General features: G+C 45.7%; 1 protein-coding gene across 1 annotated transcript in view; it reads left to right on the top strand.

Moving 5' to 3' along the window:
- The first annotated feature begins 2,122 nt into the window (after positions 1–2,122).
- Positions 2,123–23,955, top strand: part of LOC311101651 (F-BAR and double SH3 domains protein 2-like) — a 77,887-nt gene continuing 56,054 nt past the window's right edge. Inside the window, 2 exon segments of the mRNA XM_084142791.1 lie at positions 2,123–2,365; positions 6,320–6,417. Coding sequence (XP_083998917.1) covers positions 2,345–2,365; positions 6,320–6,417 — 119 coding nt within the window. The 5' untranslated portion in view covers positions 2,123–2,344.

Raw genomic sequence — 23,955 nt, forward strand, 5'->3', positions numbered from 1 at the left:
GGCCATCAAGGAAAACGCTATGTCTGGCACAAACCCAACACCTCTCATCACCCTGAGAACACCATCCCCACAGTGAAGCATGGTGGTGGCAGCATCATGCTGTGGGGATGTTTTTCATCGGCAGGGTATGGGAAACTGGTCAGAATTGAAGAAATGATGGATGGCGCTAAATACAGGGAAATTCTTGAGGGAAACCTGTTTCAGTCTTCCAGAGATTTGAGACTGGGACGGAGGTTCACCTTCCAGCAGGACAATGACCCTAAGCATACTGCTAAAGCAACACTCGAGTGGTTTAAGGGGAAACATTTAAATATATTGGAATGGCCTAGTCAAAGTCCAGACCTCAATCCAATTGAGAATCTGTGGTACGACTTAAAGATTGCTGTACACCAGCGGAACCCATCCAACTTACAGTTTTACATTTTAGTCATTTAGCAGACGCTCTTATCCAGAGCGACTTACAGTTAGTGAGTGCATACATTTTCATACTGGCCCCCCATGGGAAACGAACCCACAACCCTGGCGTAGCAAATGCAATTTTGCCTTGAAGAATGGGCAAAATCCCAGTGGCTAGATGTGCCAAGCTTATAGAGACATACCCCAAGAGACTGGGGGGGGGGTGAATAGTTATGCACACTCAAGTTGTTTTTTTTGTCTTATTGTTTGTTTCACAAGAAAAAATATTTTGCATCTTCAAAGTGGTAGGCATGTTGTGTATATCAAATGATACAAACCCCCAAAAAATCCATTTTAATTCCAGGTTGTAAGGCAACAAAATAGGAAAAATGCCAAGCGGGGTGAATACTTTCGCAAGCCAGTGTATGTGTAAACATTTTACTATACTTGTGAGTACCAGAGGTCCTCACAAGAACAGTAAACCAAATAAAATTCAGAGAAGTGAGGACAATTTGCCGGTCCTCACTTGTAAAAAAAAGGCTATTTTAGGCTAAGTCGGTAGGTTTAGGGTTAGAATTAGAATTAGAATTAGGGTTTAGGTTAGGGGTAAGGGAAAATAGGATTTTGAATGGGATCAATTGTTGGTCCCCAAAAAGTCCTCACAAGTAAAGTACTACATGTGTGTATTTATTTCTTTATTTAACTAGGCAAGTCAGTTAAGAACAAATTCTTCTTTACAATGACAGCCTACCAAAAGGCCTCCTGCGGGGACGGGGCTGGCATTTAAAAAATATACATATATATATATATATATATATATATATAAATATAGGACCAAACACACATCACAACAAGAGAGACAACACAACACTACATAAAGAGAGACCTAAGACAACAACTTAGCATGGCAGCAACACACGACAACACAGCAAGGTAGCAACCCAACATGAAAACAACATGGTAGCAACACAACATGGCAGCAGCACAACATGGAAGCAGCACAAGACATGGTACAAACATTATTGGGCACAGACAACAGCACAAAGGGCAAGAAGGTAGAGACAACCATACATAACGCGAAGCAGCCACAACTGTCAGTAAGAGTGTCCATGGTTGAGTCTTTGAATTAAGAGATGGAGATAATACTGTCCAGTTTGAGTGTTTTTTGCAGCTCGTCCCAGTCGCTAGCTGTAGAGGGTGAAGGACATCTACGTTTCCAATCTCTGCAGTGTGCTTGACTTGGACTGAAATAAAGAGCGTAAATTGATGAAGCTAGGGCGAAAATCTATATTTCTGGGATTGGCTAGCTTTCAAATGTCTGGACGATCTGGCTTTCTACCTTCAATCGATGTTTCCTTGATTGACTACACTTTCTTGTTGCTATGCAGGTCCAGAGACGCAGCCAGTCTTCTTTCGAAGCAGCAACGGCGTATTGTCTGTTACGACAAGGGGGCGTTAGTTTCACGTAAAACAACCATTCGTTTCTGTTTTTTTTAGCCCCTATTACAAGAGCTACCGATTCGGATGTTGTTGCTAGCGGTTTAAAACAAGAAAGGTCTGTTATAGAGCTATGTAGAAAATAAATAAAGGAATGTTTCTGGCGCTGTTTGGATGTGCCTTTACCTTCCATCACCACAGGGAGGTACAGTTGTGCCTCATTTCGCGGGAAGCCTCCACACCTCTGGCCTCACTAGGTTTTCCCATCATTTCCCAGTCCCCGTCTGTCTCCTGTAGAACCCGCACGCAGTGTTGTCCCGAAGTCTTGTTAGTGTAGAGTTGGTTTAGCCAGCGTTCGCTTTAATTCTATAATTGCCGCCAGAGTCAAAATCTGACTCCTCTTTTCACAGTTTCCCTCAGTGGAGGTTTAACGAATTATCCAGCCTACCTTGGATTTCTTTGGAATAAACATATTTCTTAAGGAATACACTATTCATGCCAATGCTTCAACATGCAGCCCCCACCGAGAAAGGTGAGTTTTCCCCCTTTACTTGGCTAGCTATTTCTCTCCATCTAAATTATGATAGATAGCTGGCTAACTAGTAGCAAACAGTGGGATGTTGACTTGCAAATAACATTGATGTGTAACGTTAACGTTAGATACTTAGCTAGCTTGCTATTATAAGCCATGTTATTTGGTGTTGCAAATATTGTAGCTATTTGTATTCGGCTGTCAATTTCAATCCCTGGTTGTAGTTGTGCCAGCTAGTCAACCAACTATGCACTACGAGCTGTTTGGTTAGCTAGCTAGCTAGCTAGATAGCGTTTCCTCAGGCTCAAGACCTCAACCAGACCTATCTACTAGTTGAATAGCCCAACAGAAAGGTATAGCTATAGGCCTAGTAGTTTTTAAAGATGCATTTGGGACATAGTTAGCTAGTTGATAATGTTTCGAAACAAATTTGAAGTACGATGATGAACTATAAACGGGACACAAACATGCATGACAGCTCCGATGTTATCGCTGTCATCTCATCTGGAGTAATGACTGATGCTTCCCCTCGTAAAACATTGCTAACCAGAAGATAGGATGTGAGTGTGCATTGTAGCCACACAATGGGTTTTAACACACCCTTGCCTTGTCTTTTTAGTGTATTTGGACAAAACGTAGCTAGCTAACTAGGTATTTTATTCGCGCCGTTCAGACAATTGACGCAGAAGGAATGTTCCGCTGTTGGTCAGTTAGTGAATGGTTAATAACGTTGTTCGCTAGCTCATCACAGCTGTCGGGTTATTACAGACAGCACACACAAAACACGCACACGGCACACACACACCGCTCATTTCATGTCCATACTATAGAGACCGGTAGTCATTCGGTCTCGAGCCTTAGTTTGCATCACTGATCATTTTTAACGACATGACCTCTGCCGATTAATACAAGAGTATGGAGTAGGTCCACGGGCCATTGTTTACAGTACACACGTCTTCCCTTTGTGTGTGTGTGTGTGTGTGACAACTATCTGGTACAATGTAGAATATACTGTAACAAAGCATAGTGTCCCTTTGTTCTATCTGTCTGCCATTCACATGTTGTGTGTGTATGTGAGAGATAGTCTGTGTTTCTCTTTCATGTTCTTAGTTATTCTAGAAGAGGTCTGAGAACCAATTACGGGCTTGCAGTACCTCCGCACGGTTTTTAGTTAATTACTGGTTATTCCCGGGTGCTGTTGCTGCTCCACTGGGTCTGTCAGACACATTGTGGGCAGACTGAACATGTCACATCACGTCCTCCCCTTTATAGGTGGGATAGAGAGTACATCTCTCCCTCTTGCTCCCCATCTCTCCCTCTTCCTCCCCATCTCTCCCTCTTCCTCCCCATCTCTCTCTCTCTTTGTCCCTCATCTCTTTCCTCTTTCTCCCTGCCCTCACTCTCTCACCCTTGCTTGCTCTCTCTCTCCTCACTCTCTCTTTCTCTCCTTCTTTTTTCTGTCTCATATGTGACTGATGAAAGGAGAGATGGAGTGAAGTCAATTTTCCCTGATAAGCCCCACCATGGACCTCTCCTTCTCTATCTCTGAAAAGCCCCACCATGGACCACTCCCCTTCCATGGACCACTCCCTCTCTATCTTCAAAGGCAGGCAACATGAAAGCTACAGGACACACTGATTGATTGTGTGTGTGTGTGTGTGTGTGTGTGTGTGCTCTGTGTTGTTGTTTTGTGTAGAACAGTCATGAATCTCCAACTGCGTAACCCCAGTGAATTGTCAGTGGAATTCTCCCACCGAGAGACAATGAGTATGGTTACATGCACACAATAATACGATTGTATTATGGATAGTCAGACTAATATAATTGTTCCGTCCCGTGTAGCTCAGTTGGTAGAGCATGGCCGTTGCAACGCCAGGGTTGTGGGTTCGATTCCCACGGGGGACTAGTATGAAAATGTATGCACTCACTACTGTAAGTCTCTCTGGATAAGAGCGTCTGCTAAATGACTAAAATGTAAAATGTCAATTTAAAATGTTATGCAAGAATGATTTCCCTAATAATCCTGTTTACATGACACATCTGAAATCGGGTGACCTGATAAATGCCGATTTGATTCTGAGTTCGGACATATAAAGTTTGCATGTGAAACTATTTCTAAGATGCATACTTTCCGGGGGTTTTCGCGCATATGTGGGAGGCTTGCGCTACCGGTGCTGGCACATGCGCAGATCAAATACACAGCTGGAACGCCGATTAAGCTAATAATTGTCCTAATAATTTGAGATTCAAGATTGCTCAGAAAACCAGGTGTTTTAATCGGTGTATGCTTACTTCGATTTTGACTTTACACCAATTTAAGATAAGCAGAGTGAAGGCGTCAGCATGTTTCAGTTCGACTGGCGCCTAGCCGAACTCAGCTAGCGGAACCGAACGAGTGTGTTCGCATACTCCCTTAAGACATTCGCTTGAAAAACAAGAAAAAAGTGGCGATAGTACTGTTTGTCCATTTTGAGATGCCGTAGCCAGTATACGCTTCCTCAAACTAGACAGAATTAATCTAAAATAACTCAAGAAATCTGTCATTAATTGTGACGTTTTTGCTGAAGAGATCTTAGTCGGTCAATTTGACATCTAAGTGAACATCGCGTGCGTTGCAAAATAAATGTACACATACATGTTATTCAATCATTGCACCCACACTGCTCGCGCTCGTCAACGAGTCTGCGTGACCAGCCGCTAAACTAGAACTCGGCTCTATTTGTGACGCTCAATGCGCTGCAAGTCCTGCCTCTCCCATCTCCTCATTGGTTGTTAGGAGCATCTACCCACGTGGGCGATTGAAAGACACACTCCAGTCCAGTTGGTGGTGGTAATGCACCTTTTAAAGTTGGTTGCCAAACGCAATATGAAGTCCGAAGAAGAAGAAGCCTGAAGGAGGAGAGATTACTAGAAACTAATTTGGTACCCATTTGATCTGTGGATTAATTGTCAGAGTAGAGGACCTTGTGCATTTCAGGTAAAATAACAACCCAATGTTTATATCCCAGGACAAATTAGCTAGCAACAGCAAGCTAGCTAGCTAAATTGCCATACATGTTTAATGCTTTTCAACCTTTCCCCAAGTTAATATAGTTGGTTCAGAGTTCGTTTTGAACCTGCGTGTCCTGATCGCGTCTGGTGTGGGAGGAAAAAAATCAACATGCGCGCGATGGCGCACACAGACGCACGCGCGGTTTGGTCAGCATGTCAGATGTTTGGTGCAGTATTTTTCAATGAAAACATTTGCATGAAAACGAGTCGTCTCACGTTGAATTACAAGACTTTATTGACGAATCCCTACCATTGCCGACGAAGGGGCGTAGACTTTGGCTCTGAACTTCGGCTTGCCTCCAGAAAAAATGTTGTGTGCCTGAACAGCCGAAAAAAACCTCACCAAAGTCAAAAACTATCAAAAGTGTCACAAAATGTCATCATAATATATGCACAAAATCTTCCTAACTGTTTCGGCTGGGACGCATGCGGACGCCTTAAGGTGTTTACATGAATAATGCCATACTCGGCCTACTGCCATAATCAGTTTAATATCTAATTATTAGTGTGCATGTAAACGTACTCAATGGCTGATAATGACTGTGAGTGTGCGTGCTTGCGTGGGTGGGTGAGTTGGTCGTTGCGCAGAGTAAACGCTGATCGCTGTGAGTAAAGTAATACTTTACAAACGCTGATGCTGTGAGTAAAGTTGCGTAAACTGCGTTTACCTTTGATTACCCTCCAATACACCAGTTTACCTTTGATTACCCTCCACTACACCAGTGGGAGTGTCTGTGCAGTTCGTGCCTCTCTAGTGCAAGTTGGTAGCTGCGTGGACAAATGCTAAGGAGATTACTGGGCTCCTGCTTCGAAGTCACCCCATTACTTATGGTAACTTCATATAGCTAAATCTACCTTTGATTGATTGATTGACTGACAGTGTGACTGTGTCCCTCCCTGCAGGTTAAAGTGACCCAGGAGCTGAAGAATACTCACTTAGAGCAGATGACCAGACTGCACCTCAAACATCAGACAGAATGTGACCTGCTGGAGGACATGAGGTAAACACACTACACACACACATAGCAGAGGGGGTTTGGTCGACCACGTTCCCTTTCCTGAGACTTGAAGAATTGCGTTAGCTCCCCACACACACAGACTTAAATCATATTATGAAAAACCAACCGAGAAGAGAGAGAATGGAATGGAAAGGAACGGATAAGGAGGAGTATTCCAGTATTCCTATTTATTGGAAGAACACACAGACCTGGGATATGACGAAGGAATTTCCTGCTTCTCTGTTTCTCTCCCCCCCAGCTGGACATCTTTTCTGTCCTTCTCTCCTTTCTCCAGGTTTGACTTTTCCCTGTTCCATAAAGTGGAGAGGCCTGTTCTGTTCTATTGGCTCAAGACAGAGTCATGCAGTCAGAAAGAAGTTGGTTGCAGAAGGGAAATTGCAATGAGATCCAAATCTACTGCGGGTGTGTTCAGAGTACAGCAGCAGTAATGGCACCCCCCCCCCCCCCCCCCCCCCTCCCAGCTTGACAACAGAAGGAACCCCCCCCCCCCGCATGCTCTCTCAATCTCTCGTATCTGTGTACACAAGGCATATATGTTTTATGACAACATATATATATATATATATATATATATATATATACACACACACACACGTGTCTGTTCGAGAACAGATCGCCTCGCTGCACCACTGGTGTTTGAGGAAAGATTTTGTGGTAACTCCTCCTCAGTCTCTGTTTGGTAAGAGGGGTGTTAGCAACTGGTAGGGAGTCTGCTTAGCGCTTCTTGTGTTCACTTGTATCTGTAGCCCCTGTTTTCTGCGGCTAGGTTTAGCAAAACTAGTTAGCTAATGTGTGCTTGCTGATGCGTATCGGTATGTGTGGCAGGTGTGAGTATGTGTTTTGTTTATGCGAGAGGAAGAATATGCCAACATTTTATATAGGGCTTGTTTCAGTTCCTTGGGAGGGACATAGACACAGAGAGTAGACACACACACACTTTCCTCTGAAGAGCTGAGATATTAACTCTTTATGCCCCAAAGCTGCTCTGTTCATTAACCCTAATTATTCCTGGGGCTTGTTTAATCGGAGGGGACAAAAACACCAAGACATGCACCTAGACACGCGCACACACACAAACAAATATCTAGACACACAAGTACACAGACAAATTAAAGGAGAGAGAGAGAGACATTTCACTTGCTTTGGCAATGTAAACATATGTTTCCCATGCCAATAAAGCCCCTTAAATTGATTGAGAGAGAGAGAGAGAGAGAGACAGCCAGCCAAGTGGCTTTAATCCCCAGAGACAGTCCTGTAGATGGAGTGGGCTCAGAGCCAGCCAGCCAGCCAGCCAAGTGGCTTTAATCCCCAGAGACAGTCCTGTAGATGGAGTGGGCTCAGAGCCAGCCAGCCAGCCAGCCAAGTGGCTTTAATCCCCAGAGACAGTCCTGTAGATGGAGTGGGCTCAGAGCCAGCCAGCCAGCCAGCCAAGTGGCTTTAATCCCCAGAGACAGTCCTGTAGATGGAGTGGGCTCAGAGCCAGCCAGCCAAGTGGCTTTAATCCCCAGAGACAGTCCTGTAGATGGAGTGGGCTCAGAGCCAGCCAGCCAGCCAGCCAAGTGGCTTTAATCCCCAGAGACAGTCCTGTAGATGGAGTGGGCTCAGAGCCAGCCAGCCAAGTGGCTTTAATCCCCAGAGACAGTCCTGTAGATGGAGTGGGCTCAGAGCCAGCCAGCCAGCCAGCCAAGTGGCTTTAATCCCCAGAGACAGTCCTGTAGATGGAGTGGGCTCAGAGCCAGCCAGCCAGCCAGCCAAGTGGCTTTAATCCCCAGAGACAGTCCTGTAGATGGAGTGGGCTCAGAGCCAGCCAGCCAGCCAGCCAGCCAAGTGGCTTTAATCCCCAGAGACAGTCCTGTAGATGGAGTGGGCTCAGAGCCAGCCAGCCAGCCAGCCAAGTGGCTTTAATCCCCAGAGACAGTCCTGTAGATGGAGTGGGCTCAGAGCCAGCCAGCCAGCCAGCCAGCCAAGTGGCTTTAATCCCCAGAGACAGTCCTGTAGATGGAGTGGGCTCAGAGCCAGCCAGCCAAGTGGCTTTAATCCCCAGAGACAGTCCTGTAGATGGAGTGGGCTCAGAGCCAGCCAGCCAGCCAGCCAAGTGGCTTTAATCCCCAGAGACAGTCCTGTAGATGGAGTGGGCTCAGAGCCAGCCAGCCAGCCAGCCAAGTGGCTTTAATCCCCAGAGACAGTCCTGTAGATGGAGTGGGCTCAGAGCCAGCCAGCCAGCCAGCCAAGTGGCTTTAATCCCCAGAGACAGTCCTGTAGATGGAGTGGGCTCAGAGCCAGCCAGCCAGCCAGCCAAGTGGCTTTAATCCCCAGAGACAGTCCTGTAGATGGAGTGGGCTCAGAGCCAGCCAGCCAGCCAGCCAAGTGGCTTTAATCCCCAGAGACAGTCCTGTAGATGGAGTGGGCTCAGAGCCAGCCAGCCAGCCAGCCAAGTGGCTTTAATCCCCAGAGACAGTCCTGTAGATGGAGTGGGCTCAGAGCCAGCCAGCCAGCCAGCCAAGTGGCTTTAATCCCCAGAGACAGTCCTGTAGATGGAGTGGGCTCAGAGCCAGCCAGCCAAGTGGCTTTAATCCCCAGAGACAGTCCTGTAGATGGAGTGGGCTCAGAGCCAGCCAGCCAGCCAGCCAAGTGGCTTTAATCCCCAGAGACAGTCCTGTAGATGGAGTGGGCTCAGAGCCAGCCAGCCAGCCAGCCAAGTGGCTTTAATCCCCAGAGACAGTCCTGTAGATGGAGTGGGCTCAGAGCCAGCCAGCCAGCCAGCCAAGTGGCTTTAATCCCCAGAGACAGTCCTGTAGATGGAGTGGGCTCAGAGCCAGCCAGCCAGCCAGCCAGCCAAGTGGCTTTAATCCCCAGAGACAGTCCTGTAGATGGAGTGGGCTCAGAGCCAGCCAGCCAGCCAGCCAAGTGGCTTTAATCCCCAGAGACAGTCCTGTAGATGGAGTGGGCTCAGAGCCAGCCAGCCAGCCAGCCAAGTGGCTTTAATCCCCAGAGACAGTCCTGTAGATGGAGTGGGCTCAGAGCCAGCCAGCCAGCCAGCCAAGTGGCTTTAATCCCCAGAGACAGTCCTGTAGATGGAGTGGGCTCAGAGCCAGCCAGCCAGCCAGCCAAGTGGCTTTAATCCCCAGAGACAGTCCTGTAGATGGAGTGGGCTCAGAGCCAGCCAGCCAGCCAGCCAAGTGGCTTTAATCCCCAGAGACAGTCCTGTAGATGGAGTGGGCTCAGAGCCAGCCAGCCAGCCAGCCAAGTGGCTTTAATCCCCAGAGACAGTCCTGTAGATGGAGTGGGCTCAGAGCCAGCCAGCCAGCCAGCCAAGTGGCTTTAATCCCCAGAGACAGTCCTGTAGATGGAGTGGGCTCAGAGCCAGCCAGCCAAGTGGCTTTAATCCCCAGAGACAGTCCTGTAGATGGAGTGGGCTCAGAGCCAGCCAGCCAGCCAAGTGGCTTTAATCCCCAGAGACAGTCCTGTAGATGGAGTGGGCTCAGAGCCAGCCAGCCAGCCAGCCAAGTGGCTTTAATCCCCAGAGACAGTCCTGTAGATGGAGTGGGCTCAGAGCCAGCCAGCCAGCCAGCCAAGTGGCTTTAATCCCCAGAGACAGTCCTGTAGATGGAGTGGGCTCAGAGCCAGCCAGCCAGCCAGCCAAGTGGCTTTAATCCCCAGAGACAGTCCTGTAGATGGAGTGGGCTCAGAGCCAGCCAGCCAGCCAGCCAAGTGGCTTTAATCCCCAGAGACAGTCCTGTAGATGGAGTGGGCTCAGAGCCAGCCAGCCAAGTGGCTTTAATCCCCAGAGACAGTCCTGTAGATGGAGTGGGCTCAGAGCCAGCCAGCCAAGTGGCTTTAATCCCCAGAGACAGTCCTGTAGATGGAGTGGGCTCAGAGCCAGCCAGCCAGCCAGCCAAGTGGCTTTAATCCCCAGAGACAGTCCTGTAGATGGAGTGGGCTCAGAGCCAGCCAGCCAAGTGGCTTTAATCCCCAGAGACAGTCCTGTAGATGGAGTGGGCTCAGAGCCAGCCAGCCAGCCAGCCAAGTGGCTTTAATCCCCAGAGACAGTCCTGTAGATGGAGTGGGCTCAGAGCCAGCCAGCCAGCCAGCCAAGTGGCTTTAATCCCCAGAGACAGTCCTGTAGATGGAGTGGGCTCAGAGCCAGCCAGCCAAGTGGCTTTAATCCCCAGAGACAGTCCTGTAGATGGAGTGGGCTCAGAGCCAGCCAGCCAGCCAGCCAAGTGGCTTTAATCCCCAGAGACAGTCCTGTAGATGGAGTGGGCTCAGAGCCAGCCAGCCAGCCAGCCAAGTGGCTTTAATCCCCAGAGACAGTCCTGTAGATGGAGTGGGCTCAGAGCCAGCCAGCCAGCCAGCCAAGTGGCTTTAATCCCCAGAGACAGTCCTGTAGATGGAGTGGGCTCAGAGCCAGCCAGCCAGCCAGCCAAGTGGCTTTAATCCCCAGAGACAGTCCTGTAGATGGAGTGGGCTCAGAGCCAGCCAGCCAGCCAGCCAAGTGGCTTTAATCCCCAGAGACAGTCCTGTAGATGGAGTGGGCTCAGAGCCAGCCAGCCAGCCAGCCAAGTGGCTTTAATCCCCAGAGACAGTCCTGTAGATGGAGTGGGCTCAGAGCCAGCCAGCCAGCCAGCCAAGTGGCTTTAATCCCCAGAGACAGTCCTGTAGATGGAGTGGGCTCAGAGCCAGCCAGCCAGCCAGCCAAGTGGCTTTAATCCCCAGAGACAGTCCTGTAGATGGAGTGGGCTCAGAGCCAGCCAGCCAGCCAGCCAAGTGGCTTTAATCCCCAGAGACAGTCCTGTAGATGGAGTGGGCTCAGAGTGAGGAGGAAGAGGTCAGTGAGTGAGCTAAGAGTCCTAATATGGCCTGTTGCTCATGGTTATAGTGTTGTAGGCTAATATGGCCTGTTGCTCATGGTTATAGCGTTGTAGGCTAATATGGCCTGTTGCTCATGGTTATAGCGTTGTAGGCTAATATGGCCTGTTGCTCATGGTTATAGCGTTGTAGGCTAATATGGCCTGTTGCTCATGGTTATAGGGTTGTAGGCTAATATGGCCTGTTGCTCATGGTTATAGCGTTGTAGGCTAATATGGCCTGTTGCTCATGGTTATAGCGTTGTAGGCTAATATGGCCTGTTGCTCATGGTTATAGCGTTGTAGGCTAATATGGCCTGTTGCTCATGGTTATAGCGTTGTAGGCTAATATGGCCTGTTGCTCATGGTTATAGGGTTGTAGGCTAATATGGCCTGTTGCTCATGGTTATAGGGTTGTAGGCTAATATGGCCTGTTGCTCATGGTTATAGTGTTGTAGGCTAATATGGCCTGTTGCTCATGGTTATAGGGTTGTAGGCTAATATGGCCTGTTGCTCATGGTTATAGGGTTGTAGGCTAATATGGCCTGTTGCTCATGGTTATAGGGTTGTAGGCTAATATGGCCTGTTGCTCATGGTTATAGGGTTGTAGGCTAATATGGCCTGTTGCTCATGGTTATAGCGTTGTAGGCTAATATGGCCTGTTGCTCATGGTTATAGGGTTGTAGGCTAATATGGCCTGTTGCTCATGGTTATAGCGTTGTAGGCTAATATGGCCTGTTGCTCATGGTTATAGCGTTGTAGGCTAATATGGCCTGTTGCTCATGGTTATAGGGTTGTAGGCTAATATGGCCTGTTGCTCATGGTTATAGCGTTGTAGGCTAATATGGCCTGTTGCTCATGGTTATAGGGTTGTAGGCTAATATGGCCTGTTGCTCATGGTTATAGCGTTGTAGGCTAATATGGCCTGTTGCTCATGGTTATAGCGTTGTAGGCTAATATGGCCTGTTGCTCATGGTTATAGCGTTGTAGGCTAATATGGCCTGTTGCTCATGGTTATAGCGTTGTAGGCTAATATGGCCTGTTGCTCATGGTTATAGCGTTGTAGGCTAATATGGCCTGTTGCTCATGGTTATAGCGTTGTAGGCTAATATGGCCTGTTGCTCATGGTTATAGCGTTGTAGGCTAATATGGCCTGTTGCTCATGGTTATAGCGTTGTAGGCTAATATGGCCTGTCCTTGCCTGAAACCACACTTAAGCCTTATTTAGAGGAGTTGCTCTATCGTCTGTCTCTCTTTTTTTCTTTCTCTCTTTCTCTGTCTTTATTTCTCTCTGTCTTTCTCTCTCCTCTCTCTGTCTCTCCCTTCATACCTCCATCCCTACATTATCACTCTGACCATGGTAATATGGGTGTTTACATTTTTATAGTTCAACGCTCTATTGATCCCAGCTCTTTTCCCATGTTTGATCCCTCTCTCTTTTGTCTTTCACTTTCGTTCACTCTGCTGAGACACACACTATACACACACTATACACACACTATACACACACTATACACACACTATACACACACAAACAATTGCACATAACCACATGCTGTCAGACTCACACTCACCCACAGGTCTTGTCAGGGTGTTTGTTTTTAGCTTCACAGCTGATGCTGACACAGCCTCTTGAGTCACACACACAAGGTTATTATCATTTTGTGTTTTTATATTAGTTTGTATTTCGATTAGATTTTTATTAGAAATTCAGCTTAGTTTCGATTCGTTTTCAGACCTGATTTGCTAGTTTTTATTTAGTTTAAGTAGTATAAAGATACGTCTATTTCGTTTTTATATTATTTCATTTTAGTTTTAGTTAGTTAGGAGCTAGGTTTCCATCCAAATGGCAACAGATTTTTATGAGAATATTCTAAAATCACAATTTAAAAAATGTGCATTTTTCCATCAGGTGTGTGTTTTCATAAAACTGACTTGTTGCGGATAAAAAGCTGTGCATGATGACGAAGTGCACATAAAAAGCACACTTGTATTTTCTACGTTACTATGGACCGACTGGGCCGAATGGAAAACTGAAGTTGAATGTTTTTCCATCACATTTTTAACTCTGATGGTTTTGTCACAAAAACTATTGCGATAAATAGCAAACTAGCACATCTGGTTTTGGCTCATGCTCTCTAGACAACAGACGCTGATAAAGCGGACAGGGTAGGTTACATGATGAGAGCAAATAAAAATGATTAGAGCAAGATCATTTTGATTTGTTAAATGTCAACCAAGCATCGATCATCTTGCCACCAGTAATTCAAATAGTTCCCTTGATATGTATTGGAAATCACAGTGCACTTAACCAACACAAATTATGAAGTTATGATATAATTTATGAAGTTCATCATGACTTATTTCATTTGCCTTTAAACTATTCATGCCTTTCCATGTTGTGGTGGCACAATGTAACATATCATCGAAGTTTACCTCGACATTATGGTTATTATCAAATCAAATCAAATCAAATTTTATTGGTCACATGCGCCGAATACAACAGGTGCAGACATTCCAGTGAAATGCTTACTTACAGCCCTTAACCAACAGTGCATTTATTTTAACAAAAAAAGTACAAATAAAACAACAACAAAAAAAGTGTTGAGAAAAAAAGAGCAGAAGTAAAATAAAATAACAGTAGGGAGGCTATATATACAGGGGGGTACCGGTGCAGAGTCTATGTGCGGGGGCACCGGCTAGTTGAGGTAGTTGAGGTAATATGTACATGTGGGTAGAGTTAAAGTGACTATGCATAAATAATTAACAGAGTAGCAGCAGCGTAAAAAGGATGGGGTGGGGGGGCAGTGCAAATAGTCCGGGTAGCCATGATTAGCTGTTCAGGAGTCTTATGGCTTGGGGGTAAAAGCTGTTGAGAAGTCTTTTGGACCTAGACTTGGCACTCCGGTACCGCTTGCCGTGCGGTAGCAGGGAGAACAGTCTATGACTAGGGTGGCTGGAGTCTTTGACAATTTTGAGGGCCTTCCTCTGACACCGCCTGGTATAGAGGTCCTGGATGGCAGGAAGCTTGGCCCCAGTGATGTACTGGGCCGTACGCACTACCCTCTGTAGTGCCTTGCGGTCGGAGGCCAAGCAGTTGCCATACCAGGTGGTGATGCAACCAGTCAGGATGCTCTCGATGGTGCAGCTGTAGAATTTTTTGAGGATCTGAGGACCCATGCCAAATCTTTTCAGTCTCCTGAGGGGGAATAGGCTTTGTCGTGCCCTCTTCACGACTGTCTTGGTGTGTTTGGACCATGATAGTTCGTTGGTGATGTGGACACCAAGGAACTTGAAGCTCTCAACCTGTTCCACTACAGCCCCGTCGATGAGAATGGGGGCGTGCTCAGTCCTCTTTTTTTTCCTGTAGTCCACAATCATCTCCTTTGTCTTGGTCACGTTGAGGGAGAGGTTGTTGTCCTGGCACCACACGGCCAGGTCTCTGACCTCCTCCCTATAGGCTGTCTCATCGTTGTCGGTGATCAGGCCTACCACTGTTGTGTCGTCTGCAAACTTAATGATGGTGTTGGAGTCGTGCCTGGCCATGCAGTCATGGGTGAACAGAGAGTACAGGAGGGGACTGAGCACGCACCCCTGAGGGGCCCCCGTGTTGAGGATCAGTGTGGCAGATGTGTTGTTACCTACCCTTACCACCTGGGGGTGGCCCGTCAGGAAGTCCAGGATCCAGTTGCAGAGGGAGGTGTTTAGTCCCAGGATCCTTAGCTTAGTGATGAGCTTAGAGGGCACTATGGTATTATATAAATATATGCGCGTAAATACATTTCCACCGCAATTGTCACAATCTATTTCACAGACAAAAAAATTATCCACCCTTGTCTAGTGTATTTTGTTTTGTCAACATTGGGAAAATCTACAGACAAATTAGTTTCCATCAAGCCTGTTGTGAGTTTTTTTTTTATGAGTCAGGTAATTCATCCACATGAAATGGTTGGATGGAAAGCTGGAACCTGGTTAGGGACACAGAGCGTGCGTAGAAGGCCAGGAGACATGCTTTTTAACTTTAGTAGTGCATGTAAGAAGAATCAAGCTAGCTACCTAGCTGTTTTATCCTAATGTTAGCTAGTGATAGCTACTGTTAGTGATGCACAAGCGAGGCATATTTGGAACATTGCCATCTCCTGGCCACATCCTAAATGGTGCTGCAGAAATTGACGTTTTAGGGCTCCTAACCAATTCTGCTATTTTGTGTGTGTGTTTTTTGTTGTTGTAACTTTTTTTTAAACGTAATGTTTTCGCCATTTCCTATGACCAAAAAGAGCTACTGGACATCAGAACAGCGATCACTAACCTCGATTTGGATGAAGACTTCGCCGGCTGCGCTGGACATACTGCTCACCCTGAACCAGGCCGTAATCCCCGACACTCGGAAGAAAAGTAGAGGGCGATATAGAGGCCGACGTGCGGGCACCCTGATGAGACTACGGCGGAGAGTAAATAAACCCGACTATACTATCAACGGGACATTAAGAACTGGAATATACTATGCTTCTCGGAGTCATGGCTGAACAAGGACATGGATAATATATAGTTAGCTGGTTTTTTATGCATCAGCTGGTGCGCAATCTCTAATATTAAGGTTCTGCTCGCCTGAGTTAGAATACCTCATGATAAGCTGCAGACCATACTATTTACTGAAATAGTTTATCTATTTACCACCACAACGATGCTGGCACTAAGACCGCACTCAACAAGCCGGATAGGGCCATAAGCAGACATCTAGAGGCGGCGCTCCTAGTGGCCAGTGATTTGAATGCAGGAAAACTGAAATCCGTTCTATGTCATTTCTACCAGCATGTCACCTGTATACTAGAGGAAAACAACCTCTAGACCACCTTCAGGGCCATGTATATAGCCAAGTTATCCTGTTTCCACTTACTTTTCTATTGTTTCTCTAGTTTCTTTCTGCCTTAATAGTTGGGAAGGGCCTGTAAGTAAGAAATTCTGTTAGTCTACACCTTTTGTTTACGAATCATGTGACAAATAAAATTTGTTTTGAAATTAAACGTTATTTGATTTACCCTCCAGATTCAGTAGCTTGAAAACCCAATTCGATTTTTGCCCAAACTAAAACTAAATATAATTCATGATGGTTTTTATTTTATATTATACAACGGGTGGGTCTCTAATCCTGGATGCTGATTCGTTAAAACCGCTTTCCAGACAGTATCTATCTATAGTAGTTTTAGTTTTTCAAACGGGTTTGTTTAAGTATTTTATTTTAGTTTACTGAATGGTTTCTTAATGATTAGCTTTTGTTTTAGTTTCAGATTTAGTTTACTATAATAACCTTGTACACACACACACACCACTCAGGAATGACAGGAAGGGGTGGGAAGGACCAGAGGATTTTGGGTAATGGTTGATCTCTCTCTGGCCACAGAGATGAAAGGAAAGTTTATTTATCCACCAAGAGAGAGACAGAGAGAGGGATGGAGGAAGGAAAAGAAAAGAGTGGAGAGGAAAAATGGTTGTTTGGAAAAATGTACTTTTATTAATTAATTTGTTTATGAATCAAGGCTGCTGAGTATGGCAGGGAGCACAAAGGAGCACAGATGGGATGAAGCTAATATGATCACATGCATTTCTGATTCAGATTTAATTTCTCTTCCTCTCTTGAGGACATTCGTTTTAAATGCCTTTGTCAAAACACAACATTACTGAAAGAACAAACTCAGCAAACACGGTCTACAATAGAGCCACAGGTCATTAAATAACACAACCAGCCACCACACCTAACAGCAAGCCTGTTAATGCTAGTTATGGGAGCTTGCCGGCAGGATTCAAACTGCCATATTCTGTCCTCAGTGATACCAGTCATTAAATAATATTGAATATTTAACCAGGTGTAAATGAACCTTTGGGGAATGGATCTGTGTGCGTGCGAGCGAGTGAGCATGTGAGATCTGATCATTGGTTGCTCTTGTTTACCTACAGCAGAGCTAACCATGGCAGCGTTGCCATAGAGGCATGAGAGGCCAAGACATGTCCAAAGATTGTGTGTGTGTGTGTGTGTGCGTGTGCAGGCCGAGTGTAGGCCTATTTTTCCCTATTTTTGTGTGTCAAAGAGAGAGAGAGCTGAAAGAACGAGAGCTTGTTGGCGACAGTGGGTGGTGTGTGTGAGAGAGCATATTTGGAGTGTGAACACATATGGATGTCTTGGAGCCTGAAAGCATGTGACAGAGAGAGAAGGAGGGAGGGAGGGAGAGAGAGGAGGATAGGGAACGGGGAAGAGGGGGAGGGAGGGGGAGAAGTAAGTGGGAGAGGGGGAGGGAGGAAGAGAGGAGGAGGGAGGGAGGGAGAGAGAGGAGGATAGGGAACGGGGAAGAGGGCGGGGGAGAAGTAAGCGAGAGAGGGGGAGGGAGGAAGAGAGGGAAGAGGGAAAGGAAAATGAGATTCAGATTCTGTCTCCACTCACTCTCTGTCTCCGCTCACTCTCTGTCTCTGTCTCCGCTCACTCTCTGTCTCCGCTCACTCTCTGTCTCTGTCTCCACTCACTCTCTTTCTCCCTCTGTTGCACTGTTCTGTAGGAATTTACATTCTAATGGAATCCCACACATTCTAATCATACACACAATCTGTCTGTCTCATACACACTACACAATCACAGTCACTCTCTCATAGCCACACACACTAACTGCAAAGCTGTCCAGCCAAAACAAGCCCTGGCCTCTTTTAGCCCACCTCTGGGTCAGTCTGTGAGGGTGTGGCTCCTAATAATACCCACCTCTGGGTCAGTCTGTGAGGGTGTGGCTCCTAATAATACCCACCTCTGGGTCAGTCTGTGAGGGTGTGGCTCCTAATAATACCCACCTCTGGGTCAGTCTGTGAGGGTGTGGCTCCTAATAATACCCACCTCTGGGTCAGTCTGTGAAGGTGTGGCTCCTAATAATACCCACCTCTGGGTCAGTCTGTGAGGGTGTGGCTCCTAATAATACCCACCTCTGGGTCAGTCAGTCAGTCTGTGAGGGTGTGGCTCCTAATAATACCCACCTCTGGGTCAGTCAGTCAGTCTGTGAGGGTGTGGCTCCTAATAATACCCACCTCTGGGTCAGTCTGTGAGGGTGTGGCTCCTAATAATACCCACCTCTGGGTCAGTCAGTCAGTCTGTGAGGGTGTGGCTCCTAATAATACCCACCTCTGGGTCAGTCAGTCAGTCTGTGAGGGTGTGGCTCCTAATAATACCCACCTCTGGGTCAGTCAGTCTGTCTGTGAGGGTGTGTCTCCTAATAATACCCACCTCTGGGTCAGTCAGTCAGTCTGTGAGGGTGTGTGTTACGGATACAGGTGTACTGTATGTGTATTTGTGTTTTTCCTCTCCTTCTGCCCTAATTCAGGTGTCCATTGTGTTCCTGATTGGTGGTCGTTGGGGTGTCCCATCTGTCAGTCGTCAGTTCATCTGCTGATTGCTGAGGTGGACCAATCAGTGGACAATCCTCCTGATTGCACCACCTGTTTCTGGTTTTCATTACCCAATCACATCACACATCCCCTGGTTTAAAAACCCAGTCAGTTGTGTTTTTCAAGTAGATTTTTTCTTTCTTTCTCACACATTAGGCCACACAGACCTTTTTGATAGACAGACTACCTTTGTTCCTTCATACACCACATAGTCATAGCCCATACATCTCACTCTGTCCTGTTCCATGTGAGAATGTATTACTGGGGTGTCTTGTTTGCTATTGTCTAGTCACTCGTTTGCTGTTTAGTCCCTATTTACCTATGATGTTTGTTTGTGCCTGGGAAAAGGGGATTTTTAGCAAGTCGCCCTTGGGCATACACTACCCGTAGGAAAACTTAGTCTAAAAACACTAGTTAGACCTGAGTGGACCACCCACTGTGTTTTTGTGTAGATAGTAACAAGCTAGCGGTTCTTGAGGCAGGCAGGATCAGTTTAGGGGTTTTTGAATTTATTATTTAATTGCTTGCTCAGCCCCTTTCCCCAAACCGTTTACCGTGTGTTTAAAATAAACGTTTTGTGTTTGACGGTAGGATTGGTTGTCAGTGTATTTTTGTTCTCACTGTTCCTTTTCACTATTCTAATTCGCATGAGTTATGTTACGGGTCTCTTTACCATCCACCCTAGACTTTTAAAGCCACCGGGTTCGTAACATTGTGGCTCCTAATAATATCCACCTCTGGGTCAGTGAGGGTGTGGCTCCTAATAATACCCACCTTTTCTGCTGAGGACTTCAGTTACATCAGTGAATTTGGTATTTAAAGATGCACTATGCAGAAATGGCTCCGCCATTTTCTGGTTGCAAAAAATCTAATACTTTACCTAATTTCAGTTTTTGTGACAAAACAAGCAAGTATAGTGTAGAGAATCATTGTACCATCTAAACCGCTGTGAAATATATTTTCCATATCCAAATATGTATTTTCATCTGTTTGAAGCTGGTGTACAAAACCGAACGTAAAAGACACAAAAATAAAACATACAAACGGGAAGCATAGAAATAGCGCACATCGAGCAGATTTACCACCACTTAGACTTGCTTTCAATGACAATGACAGATCTATAACTCACATTTCTATGTGGATTTGGTCGGGTCGCCCAAAAAGTTACATATTGCAGCTTTAAATGAGAAGGGAATGCAAACTTTGCCGGGTGTAATTGAGGTACAGTAATGGCAGTACAGGTGCAATGCTTAACCATCTGAAAGGGATGAACCGTGAGACCCAAACCGTTGCTGGCAGCCGCGCAGCTGCATTGTGAATTTACGTGGAAATGTATGATTTATTTTTATTTTTGTGGAAACCGATAACAAATGTGCAGTTGAAACCTTTTTACAAATGTTCCATTTGCCATATCCCTAGTTCATAGGTGCCATGGATGAGAGAGCCTTGCTCTTTGCTGAAAACACTCCCTGCCATTGTTAAAGGCACTACTGAGATTCAAATTCAGAATCTTCTGTTTACTAGACAGGCGCTTTAACCAACCGTGCCTGGTGGTTACTCTGCAGATAAGTTTTTTCATAGTTCATAGGTGCCATGGATAAGAGCCTTGCTCCAGTCCAGACTCAATGGGCATGTCATTAATTTAAATTACCATTGAACAGCAGGAAATATCCAGAGCTTGTGTTTAAACCTTTAGGTGGAACGTGATCTGTTCTCAAGCCACATGCTACCAATAGAAAAAGGCACTGCTGAGATTCGAACTCAGGATCTCCTGTTTACTAGACAGGCGCTTTAACCAACTAAGCCACAGCACCTGATTGTGACTCAAGGCTTTTGGGAGTTTTTTTATTCATGGTTCATAGGTGCCTGGATGAGTGCCTTGCTGTTTGATGAAAACACTCCCTGCCATTGTAAAAAGGCACTGCTGAGATTCGAACTCAGGATCTCCTGTTTACTAGACAGGCGCTTTAACCAACTAAGCCACAGCACCAGGTATAGCCCCAGGCTGCTCTGGAGTGTGTTCATAATGATTCATAGGTCCTAGTTATGAGCGACTCAGTTCTTGATAAAGCAATCTCAGGGCTAAAGTTGAGCATAATCCTCCTAAACAGGAAGGAAAGTGGAGAAGTGGGAATAAAAGTATTTGAGCACTTCTTTTAGAAACTCAAACTAGCCTAAAAACTCAAACAGTTTCAGTAGTTTATATTGTTGTTGTTAAAGTTTATTTAATTTAATTAGTTTTTTTATAACGTTTTTGTTAAGTTTCTTGTTGAAGTCCGATTCAGTCACGCTTTAAAGATTACAGCATTGAGCATTGTTTTTTTTGTAGCCTAAGTGATTGAAGTGGAGTTTATTTTAAATTTGTAGAGGCTTTTGAGTTTTTCGTAGTAAAACAGTCTGCCCCCTGTGAACTCACAACGTTCAGATTATGGGGCTGACGCCTTGCCTACTGTGCCAAAGGGGCTGGAGAACATAGGAAGCATGTGTCTGTTTCAGTGTGTCAGGTTTCTGGGGTAAAGGGTGGGGGTGGAGTTAAACGCTGATCGCTGACTGGCTGATGGTGTTAGTGGGGCATGCACATGCTTCAGCCAGAGGCTCTGGTTCAGAGCACAGCTTTAGAGCAGAGATGCCTATCTGTTGGTCTATCTATCTGTCTGTCTATCTGTCGGTCTGTATGTCTGTCTATCTGTTGGTCTGTATGTCTGTCTATCTGTTGGTCTGTCTGTCTATCCTTCTGTCTGTCTGTCTATCTGTTGGTCTGTCTGTTTGTGTCTTTCTCTGTAAAGAAGACACACTGGTGCAGTCAGGAGAGAGAGGATAAATTGTTTTGTGTGGCATGTGCTCCTGTGTGTGTGTGTGTGTGTGTGTGTGTGAAGCAGTCCCATTCTGGACAGAGAAAGGAGAGTGGTTTTTTTATAGGGGGTGTTTGGTGCAGTCTAAACAGTGACTAGGGAACCTGTGGAATTTGTAGTGTTTGATTGAGATGTAAACCCAGAATGTCTATGGCTCAGTTTCTCAGACACACACACACACAGTGAAGAGCTTGATGAGGTCTCTTCCTGTCTGGGCTGTAATTAGTGTTAAAGGGGATTGTGGGTAGCCTAATTATGCGCTTTAAGCATTGCCTTCCTCTCCACTCTCCCCATCCATCCACTCCTCCCTCTGTCTGCAGACCCCCCCTGACCAATCACTTTGTCTGTCTGTCTTGTCTTTCCATCCTTCTGTTTGAGACCCTGGAACAGGAATTGTTCTGGTGTGTGTGTGTCATCCAAATGTCCATGACCGTCACAGCCCTAGTAGTTGGTCAATTTAGAGGGGGAAGGGTGGGAGGTTGTGTTTTTTCAAACTGAGAGTTTGAGGCGGAAGTTGAGCTCGTAACATGACTGCGCTGGTTTAACTGTCCTGGGAAAATGTGTGTCTGTGTGTTTGTTACACACACACACACACACACACACACACACACACACACACACACACACACACACACACACACACACACACACACACACACACACACACACACACACACACACACACACACACACACACACACACACACACACACACACACACACACACACACACACACACACACACACACACACACACACACACACACACACACACACACACACACACACACACACACACACACACACACACACACACACCAGCTGGCCCAAGGGATCTGACTCAGAACCAGATCAGCTTTCACTGACCAGAGGAAGAACACACCCTGTATGGATGTTAGTTGTTTGTCTTTAATTTCATATGTTTTTATGTCCAGACATGTCTCATATATATATATATATATATATATATATATATATATATATATATATATATATGACATTTAGCAGACGCTCTTATCCAGAGCAACTTACAGTTAGTGAGTGCATACATTTTTCATACTGGCCCCCCGTGGGAAACAAACCCACAACCCTGGCATTGCAAGCACCATGCTCTACCAACTGAGCTACAGGAGGCCCTATACAGTTGAAGTCAGAAGTTTACATACACCTTAGCCAAATACATTTCAACTCAGTTTTTCACAATTCCTGACATTTAATCCTAGTAAAAATTCCCTGTCTTAGGTCAGTTAGGATCACCACTTTATGTGAAATGTCAGAATAGTAGAGAGAATGATTTATTTCAGCTTTTATTTATTTCATCACATTCCCAGTGGGTCAGTTTACATACACTCAATTAGTATTTGGTAGCATTGTCTTTAAATTGTTTAACTTGGGTCAAATGTTTCAGGTAGCCTTCCACAAGCTTCCCACAATATGTTGGGTGAATCTTGGCCCATTCCTCCTGAGAGAGCTGGTGTAACAGAGTCAGGTTTGTAGGCCTCCTTGCTCGCACACGCTTTTTCAGTTCTGCCCACAAATGTTCTATAGGATTGAGGTCAGGGCTTTGTGATGGCCACTCCAATACCTTGACTTTGTTTAACTTTGGAAGTATGCTTGGGGTCATTGTCCTTTTGGAAGACCCATTTGCGACCAAGCTTCCTGACTGATGTCTTGAGATGTTGCTTCAATATATCCACATAATTTTCCTTCCTCATGATTCCATCTATTTTGCGAAGTGCACTAGTCCCTCCTGCAGCAAAGCACCCGTGCTTCACTGTTGGGATGGTGTTCTTAGGCTTGCAAGCACCCCCTTTTTCCTCCAAACATAACGATGGTCATTATGGCCAAACAGTTCTATTTTTGTTTCATCAGACCAGAGGACATTTCTCCAAAAAGTACGATCTTTGTCCCAATGTGCAGTTGAAAACCGTAGTCTGGCTTTTTTATGGCAGTTTTGGAGCAGTGGCTTCTTCCTTGCTGAGCGGCCTTTCAGGTTATGTCGATATAGGACTCGTTTTACTGTGGATATAGATACTTTTGTAACTGTTTCATCCAGCATCTTCACAAGGTCCTTTGCTGTTGTTCTGGGATTTATTTGCACTTTTCGCACCAAAGTATGTTCATCTCTAGGAGACAGAACACGTCCCCTTCCTGAACGGTATGATGGCTGCATGGTCCCATGGTGTTTATACTTGCGTACTATTGTTTGTACAGATGAACGTGGTACCTTCAGGCGTTTGGAAATTGCTCCCAAGGATGAACCAGACTTGTGGAGGTCTACACATTTTTTTCTGAGGTCTTGGCTGATTTCTTTTGATTTTCCCATGATGTCAAGCAAAGAGGCATTGAGTTTGAAGGTAGGCCTTGAAATACATCCACAGGTACACCTCCAATTGACTCAA

Source organism: Coregonus lavaretus, assembly GCF_964263955.1.
Source record: "Coregonus lavaretus genome assembly, chromosome: 26".
Classification (NCBI taxonomy): Eukaryota; Metazoa; Chordata; class Actinopteri; order Salmoniformes; family Salmonidae; genus Coregonus; species Coregonus lavaretus.